This window comes from Lonchura striata, chromosome 6, assembly GCF_046129695.1.
Source record: "Lonchura striata isolate bLonStr1 chromosome 6, bLonStr1.mat, whole genome shotgun sequence".
Lineage (NCBI taxonomy): Eukaryota > Metazoa > Chordata > Aves > Passeriformes > Estrildidae > Lonchura > Lonchura striata.
This window is the reverse complement of record NC_134608.1, coordinates 59,194,239-59,212,912: the sequence shown is the minus strand read 5'-3', so window position 1 is coordinate 59,212,912 and position 18,674 is coordinate 59,194,239. Positions and strand designations below refer to the sequence as shown.

General features: G+C 43.0%; 1 protein-coding gene and 1 long non-coding RNA gene across 4 annotated transcripts in view; one reads left to right on the top strand and one right to left on the bottom strand.

Annotated features, from left to right (window-relative positions):
* Nucleotides 1-5,533: 5,533 nt before the first annotated feature.
* Nucleotides 5,534-9,342, bottom strand: LOC110469127 (uncharacterized). Its single transcript, XR_002465205.3, has 4 exons — nt 8,579-9,342; nt 7,313-7,470; nt 7,099-7,182; nt 5,534-6,879 (listed from the first exon to the last, which is right to left on the bottom strand). It is a non-coding gene; the product is annotated as an uncharacterized LOC110469127 (long non-coding RNA).
* Nucleotides 9,343-11,410: 2,068 nt separating this feature from the next.
* Nucleotides 11,411-18,674, top strand: part of SYT9 (synaptotagmin 9) — a 70,095-nt gene continuing 62,831 nt past the window's right edge. For all 3 annotated transcript variants that reach the window (XM_021527582.2, XM_021527581.2, XM_077784391.1), the window contains exon 1: nt 11,411-11,634. In XM_021527582.2, coding sequence (XP_021383257.1) covers nt 11,487-11,634 — 148 coding nt within the window. In that variant the 5' untranslated portion in view covers nt 11,411-11,486. The remainder of the gene's footprint in view (nt 11,635-18,674) is intronic.

Here is an 18,674-nt window from a genome sequence, read left to right as displayed (position 1 = left end):
ATTTCAGCTTTCATGTAAAGCTGCTTCATAAAATTGAAAAGCCTACACATGAACAGAAACAGAACAGCAGGGAAAAAACAAAGACTGTGGCTGGCTGGCTATGGATCATTTCTCCTTTTCCACATGGTTTGAGGGAAAAATAGCTGTCAGCACTGGGTGCACACAACCTGCAATAAGCAGGCTGGTACCAGCCTGCTGACCTAATGGCAGCAAGGAGTCTGGACTGAAGAGTTCAGACTCCTGTGGAAAGCAGGTAATCCAACCCTGCATGTCTGTGAGTAAAGACTTTATGAGCTACATAAGAGGAAAAAAAAAGAAAACAACCATGGGGTGAAAAAAAAAAAAAACAACACAGAAAGAAAAGAACAAAAGAACAAAAGATAAATGGGATGTCATCTGAGGTCTCAAGGGAGGAATAAGAATTTTGTTAGCCAACCCTAATCCAGATGCTGGGACTAAAATAGAGAATCCCACTCACCGCTCACTCTGCCAAAGCCTTCGAGATACAACAACACAAACTGCCAGGAAGGCTTTAACTGAACAGGTTTCTGTAAAGAAATGCCAGGGTGTTCATTTGGTTCAGGAATGCTAGTAAGAAAAATAAACTTTCTGAGAGAGTCAAGGAGAAAAGAATTTAAAAGGTGAGTCTTTGTTCCTTCCTCCCAGCTGGATGTGGCAATCGGAGGAGACTCACATGGAAGGAGGCATCAGGCATTTGCTTCAGGGTGCTCTCTTCCCAAGATGACAGTCTTTGGTTCAATCAAGACAGTTCCACTTTTATCAGAAAAACCAAAAAACTCCAAAACACTTGGAAAAAAAAAGCCTTGTCTTCTGCCCTTTGCTAGAACAGGAGCTATCATGAAAGTTCTCCAAATTTTAAATAGTCAGACAGATATTTCTTATTCATCTCTGGTTGCATGAGGGTTTAAGTTCAGATACAAACTGTAAATATAACTTTCAGGTCAGAAACTCTCAGTTTAAGAAATTACACTCTGATTATGTAAGGCTATAGTAAGTTAATTAAAAATTATTAATCAATGTTGGTTTTAATGTGAAAAGCAGAAAATCCAGTCAGAAGAGACTGTTTCTACAATCACACAGAGATGGCTTATTTTGTGACATAACTGAGTGTAAGTCTTGACCTGTTAATTATCAAGGTCTTTACTGTGTAGTTTTAGATACTTTGATCAAAGGTTAAAATCTCCTGTGAGAAACAGATGAGTATTTGGAAAAAACACAATGATCATATTTTATTATAATTTCTCCTTGTTTTCTGAGTATAAAGTTGTTGGACAGAACAAAAAGTTCAAAGATTTTTTTTGATGGATATCTTAAAAAACATCTAGTTGCTATCAATAACAAGATTAAATTCCTGTACCCTTGATATTTGGCATGTCTGCCAAGGAAGAGCAAAATTATTAGCAATAACATCTTTGTTATGTAATGTGGAGAGATTTAAGTCACCATTGACAGTTCAGTGAGGAGAACTACCAATAAAAATCATAGCACACATTCCTTAGTTTGCTCACATCTGTACTTTGATAAAGCATACACTGAGAAGTAGACATACTTGTCTGGTTTAATCATTTTATGGTTTTGGGGTAGAGAAAGTGTGAAAAGTTAAGTCCACTGTGTGATTCAGAAGAAAGAACTGTAAAGGTTTCATGTCCCAATCCTTTGGTTCTGTGCAACTCTGCAGTGCTGAAGTGAGCCCACAATTTACAGTGGGAACTTCAGATGTAGAGGACAAGATGAGATTGACCTCAAACTAAAATCCCCACACCCCACACAGACAAACAAATCTCAGAACTGACTGCTGCCATGTACTGAAATACCCCAAACACAGGCACCCTCACAGATCACTTTGCTTTTACCCAACTTTGGGAGTAAAAGCTGCTTGGCAGTGTGGGAAAAGTCACCACAGTCCTCACAAAGAATTTGTTGGGAGTTGCACTGAATATTGAATGATCTGAGATGGGCTGCATTTGGAACAATTAAGGAAACCTTTTATGTTTTCTCTGAACTTAATACACATTCAACAGCAACTGCAAAGGCATGCTTATTCACTCAAGAAAAATATTTTAAATCATAATAAATTTTGGCTAAACTAAACCACTTTTAAGACATTGATGTAAAATGCTTTTGCAGGATTTTCATTTGAGACAAAAATACATTCTCACTTAAATTATTTTCATATTTGGTTAGATCACCTTCTATTGAATAGAAAATTGCATTTACTTTCCTGTATGTTGTGTTGATTATATTTTGCCCCATTTTTCTGTGTAATCATACTCAATTTCTATTTGAAGAAGCCAGAAAACCTGGCCACAAAACCAACAATTTTTTCCACAGTCATAATATCATTCTCTTTTAGAAAAGCTTATGAAACCTGTTTCTTTTAGCTTTTTCTCACAGGAAATGCTTACAAAACATTGTTTTGTAAGATTATTTTTTGTTTCTTTTTTTCTGGAGACTCTTCAACTTGTCTATATCTGAAATTGCAGTACCCAAAACTCGCGTTAGATGAAGCATCAGCAATTTCAAATCAGAACAATTATGTCCTTTGTCTTTCATGCAATATTTCTCACTATAAGCCGCAGAGTCACATTTGTCGCTTTTTGAAGTAGCTTCACATTGTCAACTCGCTCAGTTTGTTTTTCCCCATGAGCCTAAGTTTGTGTCCCAAACCCTGCTGCAGCCAGCACAAGTACAGGGTGGATTATGCATTCTTCACCTTTTATTTTCTGATATGGGGGAAAGAGGCCACTGACTTTCACACACAATCCATGGAGTCAGACACACACCTCAGCAAAATTCAAACTAGCTCTGTTACTGGCCAAGGAGATTGCTGGAATCAACCCACTCAAACACCCCTGTAGAGACAGCCCCAGGAAATACTGGGACCAGCACCATACTTTACATTACCCCTCTTTCCTTCAGACTAAAAGGGCACCAGCCACCTGGAATACTGGTGAAATCTGAGGTATTGATGATTCTGAGATTGTAGAAAGTCTCTGTCTCTCAGCCCCCTGCCAAAGCAGAAGCCATAATTGGTCTGTGCTGGTTTCCAGGTTGTTTATTCTGTTTATCTCTACCATGTTCTGCTGCCCTGCCCAGCTCTGTCCTGCAGGGCAGCGTGTGGGGCTCTGCCCTCAGTGGGATGTGACAAACATTCAATACCAGAAACTCCCTGGGCTGCATTTACAATAACGTGCCAATATCTGTCACCTACGTTGGACAGTGTGTCCCCAGCCTGAACCAACAGAAAAATGCCAACACCACAGTGAAACATGGAGGGCATGAAGAAGGAGAAAAAGGACAAGGCACACCCAATTTCCTCCATCTTGTCCCCTTTGGACCCCTAATCTAGAATCCTAAAATTTTACTTTTGCACCTGTGCCACACTTAGTTATTACTTATATCAAACAGTCAGAGCTTGTAATTGATCCTGTAAGATTGAAAACTCTTTTCCATGGCCAGAAATCACAGCCAGTGTCTCTGGGGGCTCTGTCCAGGGGGGTTCCTGACCCCTGCCAGGGTCCCAGGCCTTCCAGGGCAGCCAGAGGGAAGCCCTGGATTCTCACAGAATACTGTCTAGAATCCGCTCCCAAAGGCAGGCACTGCCTCAGGAGGGTTAAAATCCAGAGCCATAGTAGCCAAAACTGCAGGATTTCAGTAAAACAGCATAGATCACAGTAAAACCTCACATAGATCACATTGGAAAAGATGAGGCCAGGAGTCATTTCATCACAGAAAAATATTTTTTTCCCACAGGTTCTGGCTCACAGAACAACTTATAGATGGCCTGTGACCTCTGCTTTGCTAATGAAACCTTAACTCTTCTGGCTGCAGAGATGCTCCTGTGTGGAAAAGAGCTGAAAATCTCAGTGCCCAAAGAAGAATGAACAGGGCTCTGAAAGCTAACAGCAGCTGACAGAGGCTGGAGAACATTTCTGTGACAGCTTCAATATTTAACCAGAAAAGTATGGAACATGAATCTCAATTTCCTATGTAGTGTTTGGCATGGACTTTAGTTCATGGAGTAATTAATGGCAAAAGAAACCCCACACAGTGAACTAGGTGCTTACCTAGTTTCTTAGCAAGCAGCTCCTGTATTCCAGAAAGTAATCATTTGCGAGAATTTATTTTTAACATGAATTCTGCTGTAATATGGAAGTTGAGCTGCTACCGATTGTCAGTTTCCCCTAGATTTAGGCAACAATGTATTTTGGGAGTATGACTCAGGAAAACATTCACATGACCAAGTAAAGCAGGTGGCCAGGACCTACCACACAGCATCAGCTTCATCAGAACATCCTCAGAGAAGGAAAAATAGCTCCTAGCTGTTTGGGGAGATGATCACAGGGTGGAAGAAAAAGCTGTTCTAAGGTATAGGTTACAATTATTACAACAAATAAATCAAATTGCAGTGTCTTTTGCCTCAGTATCACAAAGAGATACATTTCTAAAAAAACACGATTCTGCTGATGGAAGTGTTTATATTGTGTTGAAAAAAACTCATTTACACAAGGGGCTCAGTCACAAGTTTAAATTATGCCTCTGCCAAAGAAACAGCTTACCTGGTTCTCCCTCAAAAGTATCTCACACTGCAGCACAGCTCATTTATTCCCCCAGTGTTTCATCTGCAGTAGGACAGAAGGGAGATGCCCAAGATCCCATAAAACTCTCCCCCATCCTGTGCCCAGATTGATGCCCAGCACTGGGCCCTGTGGCTGCACAGGAACAGGATCCTGGCACACATTTCACCGAGGTACCACGAGTTAGAGTGGGGGCAAAGCACCCTGTTCCTCTGGGAATCCTTCCTCTCCTCCTTCACCTGGGTAAGAGGGATCTGTTATTGTTCCTCTGGGATTCCTTCCTCTCCTCCTTCACCTGGGTAAGAGGGATTTGTTATTGCTCCTCTGGGATTCCCCCCTCTCCTCCTTCACCTGGGTAAGAGGGATTTGTTATTATTGCTTTGGGATTCCTTCTTCTCCTCCTTCACCTGGGTAAGAGGGATTTGTTATTCCTATCATTCCTTTGCCCAGAAACAAGGCTGTGCCCAAGTCAGCTGTTACAAATCCGGGCAGTTTCAAGGTAAGTTTTTCATCCTTAGCCAGAGATTTGAGGGAAGGATTCTGCCTCAGGATGCTCAAACCAGCACTCGAGGAGCACTGCAGGGGCAGCCCTGATTCACACCCACCTGCCTTTAGGGACATGGGCTGTTCCCCTTAACTAGAACCAGAAGTGTTCTGGCACTTGAAACAGTGTGCATGCATGTGCTACAACTCTGATTTGAATTCCTGCTTGTGGCAAAAGGGATTTTTAGCCCAGAACACCATTTCTACATTTCCCACCTCAGGAATACCTTGCAGAAAGCATATCCTTGATGCAGTAAACTGACTATTTTAAACCAAGAACTGCCTTCTGGATGGACTCCAGTTTATGTGATTAGATGTTAATCAGAACTAAGGAATAAAAATTTTCATCCTTCCACAAGGAGACTTGTGGATTTGGTTCACTTGCAAGCAGATCCCATCTGACATGTCATTTAATTTTAAAAGTTTTCTAGATTTTGCTATCTTTCAAAGAAGTCAATGACTACAGAAACACTGGTGATACCAGTAAGTTACAAAGCATGAATTTAACATGAATCAAAAATGAGGGTTTTTTTCATTGGGTATTAAGAATTTGATTTGGGCTTTGGTTTGGTTTGGGTTTTTCTCCTTTTTTAGGTTAAGGTTCTGTAATCTTTTTAAGTTCAAGGATAAGGGACCTCACTGAAAGTCACTTCCTTAGCATTCTTTTACAAATTCATCATAAAACCACCAAACATTTTTATTTCTTTCCTTTGGCTAGGAAATGTTAATTTGTAGCTGCAAGCATCTGAGTGGAAATACATTAGCAGAGCCTTCCTGCAGTCCACATAGTGAGTGAGCTCAGATATTTACTTATAGGAACTATACCACTCAGTGACCTTGTCAATAAGAGTTAAATAAAAGTTGTATTAGACAGTGTGATTACAATTTTCAGACTATATATTCTTTTTCTGCAGATAATTCTGCTTTTTGAACTAGAGAAAAAAATGCTTTAGAGGTAATAACATTTACTTTATTCAGTGGCTTTAAGAAATGAGCATGGTTCAGGTTTTATAGAGTCCTGAATACTGGCTAGACTCTTACAATTATAACATTTTTCTGGGCAAGCTACTTTCAGTAACAGATCATCATTCCACCTTGCTCTATATTTTATAATATAAAGCCCATTCCACTGGGCTCTGTATTTTATGCATTCACAAATTCTCAAATTATATTAACCTGGTTTTTTTTACTTACTGGCTGCCAGTGTATAAAATGCAGGACCAGCTCCTATTGTTATTGTCTGGCTCCCATCAGCATGTTAATATAAACAACAAATTTCAGGGTCAGTTAAGACACCCCATTTTCAGGAGGTTCTTTTCTGATATCAAACTTGGATATTCCAGCATGTGAGGGGAGGATAGTAGGAAGAGTGCCTCATAATTTCATTGGACTATCTTCCACATTCAGGTCCAATGTTAAATTCTGATTTATTAGCATAGCAGTCTATCTATGGCTCTCCTTGGAATCACGAAGGTCCTTCAATGCTTCTTGTGTGTTTATTAGCAATAACAGAGAGCTGGTGATCAGGGAGAAAAAGCCAGATAAAATTGCAGAATCTGAAGGGGAGATAAAAACCACTGACTTCAGAGACAGGACTTTCAATCCATGTGAGCAGTCAATAACAAAAACCACAAACCACAGACTTGGGAATTCAACAATTCTCCTCAAGCTCAATTCACTCTCAAGGCTGAATTATTCAGTACACTTCTTTTTGTTCTCCCAGTAGAGTTTGCAAAAGCTGTCAAGGAAGAGATTGTCAAATTAGAAGGTAAATCAGAAGAGATGTGTTTTCCTCCCTCTTTCTCAAGTTTTAAGGAAGCTTTCTTAAGATAGATTAAAATTGCATGTGACATGCTACAGCACCCAGAGTACTCTCTGTTAACAGTGTGAATGGTAAAAAGATCAAGAAAAAAATGGTAATCTGTTATAAAGATGCCATGAAAGTGGTCCATCATACCAAAGAGCTTGTGTTCATGTTGAGCTTGCAACTTTTCCTTAGGCAGTAAAGTTTTGTCCAATGGCAGCATGGGGAAAAGAACAACTGAACAAAAAAAAAAAAAAAAAAAAAAAAAAAAAAAAAAAAAAGGAACCATAAAAAAATCCCACTGATTATGATTGCTCATAACCTCCATTCAGACAACTCACTCATTACCCACAGCCCTTCAGCTCACTCTGTGGAACGCAGCTGAGTCTCAGCTGTACCAGCACTGGCTGGCAGACGTACATTCCTCATCCACTGGTACAGCTTCTAGTGACACTTGATGGCAGCTCAGACATTTGCCACACTTTTCCTCTGCTCAGGAGGGACACTTTGCTCTTCCTTCAGGACCTGCTGGGTGAAAGCCTGCTACCATCATTCAGAAAACCCCCAAATGACATTTTACTCGTTCTGACACAGGAACAGCTCATGGGCCTCCTGCAGAGGAAATACAAAGATTGGTACTATCCAAAGCATTTAACACTGGTTTTATGCATTGCATTTTAAAAATCTGAGCAGACATCAATAAATGACATGTGGATTCAAACAAAAAGCCCTAAGATTTTATAAAAACCATAATGAAAATACACTGCTATCCCTTCTTTCATCAGAGTATGTAATTCTGATCTCAAAATCTTTGAATGACTCCATTATACTCAAGGAGAGCTATTTTTTCATGCCAATATCATCAAAGTGATGATACCACCTTCCTTTTAGTTAAGAAGGTGTTTCCATATGACCTCTAAAAGTCAATGATGTGGGAGAGCCCAAATGGGGGCATACCCCTGTTTTCTAACTAACTTCCCTTTAAACCTTCCCTTAAACCATCTGTGAAGAATAACTAACTCATCTCAAAAATGACACTGCTCAGAAAAGCATCATCTTAAATAAACCCAGTTGTAGTTACTCAGATTTCCATTCTCTTCTATGTTTACCTAGGCATTCTCTACTTTTCAGCAGCAGAGGAAGATATATCCATGAAGAATAGAAGGGTAGCTGTATAAAGGAGGGAGAGTGAGGCAGAAAATCTGGCACAGCCAATAACAGAAAGATTTTTGATAGATGATCCTTGAGCCTACAATGACTTTTCCCTTCTCCACCCTGGACTACAGGTGGTGACTGCCTTTGTTGAAATGGCCTCCTTTAATACATCAATATTCTTGTTTTGAGTCATTTTGTCTTCCTATTTAACTACACATTCACAAACTTTGATTGCTTGGAAAAAAAAAAAAAGTCTTGCTTGTTGTGTTCCATTAGTGACTTAGTTGTTCTATGTGTTTTCCTGAAACACCCCTGACCTCCCTTCCTCCCTTAATTTTAAAGGAAAAGGTACTCCCATGATGAGCTCTGCTTGAATGGGCAAATATAAGACAAGCAATTAAAAATACTCAACACAAATACTGGATAAGTTCTGGTTGCAGCATAGCCATAACAAAAATTCTGATGCAAGCTGCCTTACTTGCTTCCAGAAATGCATTTGTTCCATGAATGCTTTAGCTTTGAAGGTGACTTCATTGCCAGCAATCCTTGTGCTGCTGCCAGAACACTGGGGAAAAGCTTTATTTCAAGAAAAGAAAGACGAACGTGTCAATTCATGATGACAGAACTGTTGTAGGTCAAACAGTTAAACTTATTCTGACTCTGTGTGTAGCAGGCTTGGGGATTTTTTTTCCTGACTTCTGAGTACACTGTATTGTGTGAGGGAAGCTTGAGCTAAACAGAAAAAAAAACCCAAACAGATTTACTGTGGTCAGTACAGATTGTAACTCTCAGGGTAAGGTTAATAAGAACATCCCACTGCATCATTCAATGACCTTCTAGGACCAAAGATAATTAGTGCAGCATTCATTAGGGATCTCAAACATAACATGGTCCCCTCAATTGGGGAAATCTGCTGCTGACACAGGAGTAAACTAGGAGTGCCTGCAAGAAGACAAACATGCAATCAATGATAACAAAATGGCAGATATAACCCAGTTCTCATAGGCAAGACCAAGAAGGAAATGTTGCACTTGCTTTGAGACACAGTTGATTACATTTACTGCTGTTATCTCCAGAGACATGGGCATTTGCTCTCACAGTGCACTTAGAGCTCAGAGCTTTGGAGAATAGATGCCTTTGTTTACAAGCAGTGATGTCCAAATAGTTTCTTGCCTCCACCAGACTGAAAAATTTCCATCTCCAAGCACCTGTATTACAAACATCTCAGCACCTTCAAATTGCTGCTATTCAAAAAAATGAACCACGATTTTTGTTACAGGAGAAGGATGAACAAATTACTGCTTCATCAGCAGGCTGTCCACAGCTCACTCTGCAGCAAGCCTGAATCCCAAGCTAGAAATGGGCTTGTGATCCCACAGGATAAAAACCACACCCTGGCATTTATATCACTTTGCAGTCGATGTATTTGTCTGTCCTGGAAAGAGGTCATGCTATAGAACACCACATCCATCTTGGTCAGTGCCAAACAACCAAATTATAGCCAAGTAATATGTAAAATAATATAAAAGTTATAGGCAAATTGTATACAGTAATTTAAAATCTGGTCACACATGATCACTGGGCTTTGTATTTACAGATATCTATGTCAGTGGTCTTTGATAGCTCCACTATCCTCCCTCCTCTTGGACATATAACCAGCATTGGCCTGGTCTTGATTTTGTGTTACAAATTAGAAAGTTTCTGCCTCTAGAGAGGTTACATACATATGAATAACTTGATAGCCCGCTCGAACCTGTTTTTCCCTAAAAAGACATTCTGGTACCTCTGGGTCTACAAAGCTCTTTAAAATATGCCCCTTCTTCACTGCAGTATGTTAAGCAGCAGGACTGCTGATGCCTGATCCTTAGTTTCAGAGGAAGAGCTGTGACTGACAGTACCTCTTACGAGTTGTCTTTCTCCCTGTATGCTTGGAGAAACAAACAAAGGACTGGTTTTTCCAGCACCAAGATGAGCATTTGTGCGGCATTTATTGAGACTAGCAGGGAGTTTCACATGGTTAGATATGAAAACATACACTGATGTCATCAAAACCTCTGGCCCTCAAAAATATGATTACAATGGTAACAACTGTAACAGCTACACACTCTTTTGTTATCTATTATTAATTTTTAACAATGACAACCCAGCCTGAGCGAGTCGTCTGATTACTGGTGGAATTATGCCTGGCTTATACAATCATGTTTTACAGATATCATTTTTGTATTAAAAAGAGGGGGTGGAGGGGAGAATGCCTTTCAGACATAAGCAATGTTGCCAAAGCACTAGGAGGCAAGTTATATTGTTAAACAACTTTTCTTATTAATATCCTCTCCCAAAATGCATCTAATTTCAATGATATACTTTTCTCTTTATGAAGAAAAAAGCTTCTACTAAAAGATGATGCTATTTCTAGAACCGTTATCAGCAGTCTTTAAACAGGAGGCTGAACATCCACACCAGTCTGAACTTCCTGAGCTTACCGTGGCCTTTGATATTTGCCTAAAGTATTATAAAAGGAAGAGAGAGAGAAAAAAAAAATGAAGTTAAATGGAGCAGCCAGTTCTCAGCTTTTCACCCACCAGCCTCCCAGCCTACAAACCCAGAAAGCGAAGCAGCACCTTACGAATCCCTCACTTGTCAGGATAAACATGCCTAATGGCAGACATCTCCTCAGCCGCCACCCCCTCGGCGAAGGCTCTCCTGCCCTCCCCTCCGGCTATGCCTGGCTCTCAGGTGCCCGAGCTTTCTCAGCCGCGCTTTAACTCTTTTTAACCCGGCAATGCGAATCCGCTGAGCGAAGGTCGCCGTTCCGCCCGGGCTGCATCTCGCACGCGTTCCCCTCCGGGCGGCGAGGCGTTCGCGGCCAGCCGGGCGGGCTCGGGGCAGGCGGGCGCCGCGGCACAAGGGCGCCCGGCCCGGGACGAGCCGCGGGAGGGCCGGGCCTGCCCTGCCCTGCCCTGCCCGCCGTGGGGAGGCGGGGGACGGGGCGCTGCCCGTCAGGACCGCGCCCGGCCCCGCGCTCCTTCAGCCTCAGCGCCGCCTCCGAAGTTTCCCCGAGCGGCGTGCGCGGCTCCTGCCCCCGGGGCGGAGAGGGGCGCGGCGGCCGCCGCCCGCTCCCCCGCCGGCAGCGCTGCGCCAGCGCGGCGGGGCGGCCGCGGCGCCGGCGCTGCCCGCCCTCACGTTCAACTGGTGGGACCCCGTGCGGCACCGCGGGGAGCGGCGGGCGGCCCGGCCCGGCCCGGCCCGGCCCGGCTCGGCCCGGCGGGGCGGGCGCCGCCGGCTGAGGAGGATGCGGGCGGCGGCGCGGCGGCCGCAGGCGGGCGGCGGGCAGCGGCGCGGCGCCTGACCGCAGGGCTCCGCTCCGCTCCCGAGGATGCTGCGGGGCGATGCCCGGCGACAGGGAGGACGAGATCTGCCAGAAAGCGCTGCAGCTGCTGGCCGAGCTGTGCTCCGTCGGGGCGGTGGAGAACGAGAACTGCCGCGATTTCATCTACTACCTGCGGGACAGAGCCCGGCCCCGCCTCAGCGACTCAGGTACGGCCGCCGCCCTCGGGGGCGCGGGCACCGGCCGCCTGCCTCCGGCCCCGGCCGCGGGAGGACGGCGAGCTGCCCCGAGCATCCCCGGGCTGCCGCGGGGAGAGAGAGGCCTGCCGGCGCGGCGGGGGGATGCTCCGGGGCCGCGGGGCCGGACGGCTTCGCCCGGCCCGGCTGGGGGAGGACGGCGGTCGGGGCTCGGTGTTTTAGCGGCCGGCGCTGGGGGAGATGCGAGCCCGCAGCGCTCGGCGAGCCCGCGGCGGGTGCGGCAGCGCGGGGCGCGGGCGCGCAACTTCGCGCGGGCGCTGCCGCCCGGAGCGGCCGGAGCCGCCCCGGCCCCGCCGCCGCCGCAGCGCCCGGGGCTGCCCCGCCGCTCCCCCGCGGCCAAGCGGCCAGCCGCATCCCGGCCCGGCTTTGCCGGACGCGGCACACGCGACTCCCCGGTTCCGTGGGTCACAAGCTGAAAGGAGCGTTCCTCGCATTCCCCTAGCAGATGTGCGGGCTGCAGGTCGGACAGGATGTACACGGGGTCGGTTTCTGTGTGTTTGTCAGGGTTATGGCTTCCACATCGTGGCATAGCGCTCTTACTTAAAAACTTTGACTTAAGGAAGCTTTCGCATCAGGAAGCTTCGCTCTAGCTGCACGAGAAGACTGAAGATTTGTCTCTGGATACAAGGGAAGGGCAAATTGCAGTTTAGAGTAGGAGCTTATTAGATTTATTTTTGCATCATCAAGTTGAGGTTGCTCGGTATGGGGAGAAATTTACTGAGTTAAAACAGAAGTTGATAAACGTTTGCAGTACTGGGAAGCCTTGCTGTTAGATCAGCCAGTCATCACAGCACAGTTTTCATTGCTTCATTATTCTCTGAAATAAATCAGTCCATTTAGCATAGGGCAGTCTAATGATACTCTTTTCTGTAATTTAGTAGCCTGAAGTAACACTCAGAGTGCAACTTCCTGACAAATCCTTGGATATGGTGGAGGCCTGGAGAAAACAAGTAAAACTAAATAAAAAAATACTCAATGGAGGAAAAAGATGTGCTGTCACAATAAATGAATAAGGAATTTTCCATCATTCACTTTGCTTGTATCCAAAGCTATTTGCAGACATTCTGGCTTTTCACTACTTTAAAATATTCAAATTGGAGTGATTCATGCAATGTTTGATAGGGTTTCTTTAAAAGTAGGCAAATTTAATTGTTTGGTTCATATAGGCAGATTTAATTGCTTTGTTCATATAAGCAGTAATTTTAGGACAGACACCTGTGATTTTCTGTAATTTTAATTTACTAAAGGATCAGTTATGTATTTTGTATATCAGGTCATGATTCCAAAGCCATCTGCTTATATCAGTGCTCACTTTGGATATGAAACTACTTGAAATGCATATGGAGACTTTAACCTTCGCCAGTTGGATAACAGCTTTTCAGATTTCTTTCAGAAGCTACCTGCTTCTTTTTTTTTTTTTTTTTCATCAGCCTCAGGCAAAAAGAATACCTGGCATCTGTTTGGGACTGATTTTAAAACATGGTGTGCTCAGTAAAAATTTATCGCCTCTACCTAAAGATAAAAAAAAAAGTGTGTTTATTTCTACCTGTTTTGCTTGAACTGTTATTACACAACAGCCTTCCACTGTTGTTGCAAACCTGCTCGATTACACAGAGCAGCAGTCCCTAACCTTCGCCAGCCAATGTGCAACAACACTGAGCAATTTATGCTGCAGGCAGCATCTTCCCATTGGCCTCAAGCTGAGCGTTTTTATTTTTTGCAGCTGCAGCCAGTCTCAGAGGGTCTAGCAGGCAACTTGTTACCCATAAACCCTGACTTGGAAAATAGTTCTGTGAGGTAGTCATGTCAGGAATTTGTTCACTTACCTGATCTCATATTTCTTTGATTAAAATGTATTTCTTATCCTAGTATGGCTGTCCACGTGGTTTGTTTAGCTGGTCTTTAGCTGTGGTGCTATGGGCTGTAAGAGGACGGTGCACATGACTTCCAAAATGAAGCAATACATAGTGAGAGGGCAGTAAATACACTGACCAAACCCAGCTTGCTGTGTGTAGTGAGTTTCATTGACTTAACAAGGGCAAAACGGCCTTAAAAAGCCCTGATCCGTTCCCTTTGCAGCCACTAGAGGCCTGAACAGGGATGTGGAGGAAAGTGGAGCTGAAGGACAGCGTCTCCTTACCAGAGCTGGGCGAAAGATGGAGCTGTCCTTGTCCAGCTTCCTGCCTCCCGAGGTGCGAAGGCGATATGCTTTAGTCAGACTGAGTAACTGGCTCTTAGGCCACCCAAAACAGCAATCTAAAAAGCATCAGAGTGGAGAAAAGTGCATGAATAAATATCTGATGAGGTACATGACTAGGTATCGTGCAGGAATTAGTGCATAGGGACACGCTTTGAAAAGTGTTTCTGAAATGAAGCGTTGCCTAAAGGCCAGTGACATGGTGGGTACAGATAATTCTGCAGCAATTTTGGTGTTGGAATCTGTGGTATTGATGATTCTGAGATTGTAGAAAGTCTCTGTCTCTCAGCCCCCTGCCAAAGCAGAAGCCATAATTGGTCTGTGCTGGTTTCCAGGTTGTTTATTCTGTTTATCTCTCACATGTTCTGCTGCCCTGCCCAGCTCTGTCCTGCAGGGCAGCGTGTGGGGCTCTGCCCTCAGTGGGATGTGACAAACATTAAATACCAGAAACTCCCTGGGCTGGATTTACAAGAACGTGCCAATATCTGTCACCTACGTTGGACAGTGTGTCCCCAGCCTGAACCAACAGAAAAATGCCAACACCACAGTGAAACATGGAGGGCATGAAGAAGGGGAAAAAGGACAAGGCACATCCAATTTCCTCCATCTTGTCCCCTTTGAACCCCTAATCTAGAATCCTAAAATTTTACTTTTGCACCCGTACCACACTAGATTATTACTCATATCAAACATTCAGAGCTTGTAATTCATGCTGTAAGATTGAAAACTCTTTTCCATGGACAGAGATCACAGCCAGTGTCTCTGGGGGCTCTGTCCAGGGGGGTTCCTGACCCCTGCCAGGGTCCCAGACCTTCCAGGGCAGCCAGAGGGAAGCCCTGGACTCCCACACGCTGGCTGAAGCCATTCATGGATGCTGGCTCTGTCCCCTGTCAGGACTGGTTAGAGAAACCCAGCCCTGACTGGGGGAGGGAGGGAGCTGGTGCCAGTGTTTGTGGCCAGGCTCAGCCTCCCGGTGCTCTCAGCCCCAGCACGGAGCAGCAGCTCCCTGGAGATCCAGTCCTCTCTTGCCTGACATGGGATGCACTTGGTTGTGTGACTCGGGCCAGGAGGGGACTGGCTACTTGTGGTGTGTGCCACATCTTTATCTGTCAGTTTTTCCATATATTTCAGCAGTTTTCCTCTGTTGTGGGGAGTGCTGCACGTGCTTTGAGCACACGAGTTGAGTTTAAGGGCTAATGAGATCTGGGTTTAACATGCTGGTCCACTGGATTTCAAGGGTGGCACGGGTGAGTCAGATTTTAAAGCTTTTCAGAAAAATAGAAATGCAAATTAGGCATTTAGTGAAAAATCTTCAATTAGTTCAATAAGAATTATATGTCAGAGTAACCTTGAAAATCCCCAAAAGGCATCCTTAAACATTTAGATACCTTAATAAGCTGACTCGTTTTCTCTTCCATTGTAAAATGTCAATAATATTTCTGTATCACTGAAGGGCTTTGTGAGGGTAAATTGCAAAATTTGAACACATCAAGTATGTAATGCATTCATAAAGGAGAGTCAGATGGACCTCTCAGACATATTCAGGTAAAAATAGTGTTTGTCTTATGGGCATTTGAAAACAAGCACTGAAGATCATGGATTATCACCCCATGATACATGATAAAGCAATATTGTAGTGCAGGAATGAACAGAATAATTCATTCAATGTGTAAAAAAAGAAAAATCCAGCAAACCAAAACAAAAACAACAAAATCATGAAAGCAGAAAATCTTGATAGAGAGACTGACCATTAAAAGAAGAATTAACTCAAAAAAGCTGCTTATGAAATAAGGATTCTAACAACAGTCCAGGCCACTAATCATAGTGAATTTTTCATAAATTTTGTAGTGGAAAAATGAATCTAAATAAAAAGTAAAGTTTACTGTTGCTTTGGATTGCACATCTTGAGGATGAGCCATCAAGGTCTTATAATATTCTTAATTTTGTTCTTTAAAATTGACTAATAGATGTTGCAACAGAATACATGATGACTACTTTGGGCATAGCAATGGCCATTAGGCATAAAGTGTTTTACAGGTCATAAGTATGAGATCAATATTTCACAGTGACAGAAAAACAGATTTTAGCACTTGATGGAGGTAAAGATAGTTGACAGTCAAGAAATTAAAAATTAAAAAATCTGGGAGTGGAAATGCAATGGATATTGAAGACAAAATGTATGAGAAACTGCAATTATGGTCTTGCAGTAGAATTTAAGCATTTTATGAATGAGTAGTTTACTTTTTAATATTTGCTTTCAGCTTCAGGACAGAGAAAAGCACAAAGAAAGAGAAAGCCAAAGAGGCATAACCGTGGCCTGCCAGCCCTGTGGTGGAATGTGAGAGCCAAGGTTTTCTGTGGAGAGTTTTGTTCCAGTAGAATGCTCATTCCCTAGAAAGCTAATACTTGCAATTAAATTGTACCTCAAAAAGCTTCACTTTAATTCAGAACTGAGTCTAAAATCAAAACCTGTCTTCAGAAAGTAGTTAGATCCCTTTAAAAGGTATTTTTAAATTTTTATACCTTTAATTACTTCCTGATTTATTCCCACCTCACCCCCCAAATCTTCCAGGAGCATATCAAGATGTAGATTTTCATCAAGATGCTAAGTACATCTAGATTTATCTAGATAAATTCAAAAAGCATTTACAAGTTTTAAACAGATGAAAAACATTTGAGTGGGTGAAATAGCTTCCAGTATGGTTTTTCATTTTATTTTCCTCATTGTGAGCTGTTGCTTTCCATATTTTTTATTTTTCTTTTCGTGATAGTATTCAATTTGTCCTTCTAGTGCAAGACATCAAAGGATAGAGGACAAATGTAAATCATATTTCCTGTCTTAAGGTCAAATGAATGAACACTGTTAGGCCCAATTTCCTTTGGGTTTTAAGAACCAAAGTGCTCTTTCAAGAGTTGAAAAAAATACAACCATGTTGTGTATTTTAGACTTAAAATAGGGATTAATTTTCTCTTTTGAAAAGTCAGGAACAAGTTTGAAGAAGGTAAAAACAATTACTTCCTGTTGCTTGAATTCCAAAATGCTCTGCTAGTTTAATTCCCACTAAACAAAGGGGCTCTCAGAGACTTTCCTGTCATACTAGAGGATTTTAATATTGTTTTTCTCCTTGGAAATGTGTTTTAAACAGACAGCTGAATTTTGAAACAAATTGTAGAAAAGAGCAAATCATGTTCAAAGGAAAGGGACTACCTGTGCACTTAATGACTTGAAACTATAATTAAGGTAAATACATTTAAATAAAAGTAAAGATTTAAATTCATTATAACCACATATAACATTTTCCTGGAATGCATTTTTGTTCCTTTAGCAGCCAACCTAAAGAATTAGAGGTGTTTAAGTTATGACTTACTCTTCAGAACCAGAGAAAAGGACGACTACAAAGATTTTCCTCATGATAAAACTGAGCTTTGATCAAGCTGGAACGCAGTCATGTTAAATACTCTTCAGATATGAAAGAGCCTGCTCTTCTGAGATCACTTTGTATTTTCCAGACATGCAGAGCAGCTGCACTTTAACTGGAGAAGCCAAACAGGAGGAGGTTTTCTGTAGTCCCTGTGACCAAACCTCACTGCACTGCTGGCCCACGACTGCTCCTGGACACTGTGGGGAGCAGAAATATTTCAAGTCGAGAAGAAAAAGGCAAGAGGAAGGTGGCTGCCAGCCCTTCTTGGCCTCTGCATCCAGATTCAGTACAGGTGTGGAAAGCAGGGACTTCAATTTCCATTTTGGTTTTAGTCTTCTCTTATATGGTGTAGGAATCCAGGGCTTCCCTCTGGCTGCCCTGGCTGGTCTGGGACCCTGCAGGGGTCAGGAACCCCCTGGACAGAGCCCCCAGAGACACTGTCTGTGATCTCTGTCCATGGAAAAGAGTTTTCAATCTTACAGGATCAATTACAAGCTCCGAGTGCTTGATATGAGTAATAATTAAGGGTGGCACAGGTGCAAAAGTAGAATTTTAGGATTCTAGATTAGGGGTCCAAACGGGACAAATGGAGGAAATTGGGTGTGCCTTGTCCTTTTTCTCCTTCTTCATGCCCTCCATGTCTCACTGTGGTGTTGGCATTTTTCTGTTGGTTCAGGCTGGGGACACACTGTGCAACGTAGGTGACAGATATTGGCACGTTATTGTAAATGCAGCCCAGGGAGTTTCTGGTATTTAATGTTTGTAACATCCCACTGAGGGCAGAGCCCCACACGCTGCCCTGCAGGACAGAGCTGGGCAGGGCAGCAGAACATGTGAGAGATAAACAGAATAAACAACCTGGAAACCAGCACAGACCAATTATGGCTTCTGCTTTGGCAGTGGGGCTGAGAGACAGAGACTTTCTACAATCTCAGAATCATCAATACCTCAGATTCTGACAAAATGGGGATTTCACCAAATGTTTGTTGTTTACGGTCTCCCTTATACCCTGAAGCTACAACAGTGTGTAACACTGGGTTAAACAGACTGATGTCAACTACACCTCTTTGTATTTAAGAGGAAAAAATGTGTTTACTCAAATATGACACATATATTAAAATAATACTTATTTCCTGGAGTCATTGCAAGCCCATTTGTGAAGTAATGCTACAAGTTAGAATAACATGCTAACTAGAAATCAGTTATCTCTTCAGCCACACAGTTTATGCAAGTCTCTTCCAAATGTGCAGTGAGCATTAAGGAAAACGAGTTATTTTCAACTGCAAGTAACAAAAATATCTATCATTGAAAACAGCCTGAAGAGTAATGACCTTGGAAAACTAGGATGCCTAGATAGCATACAGTCTTACACC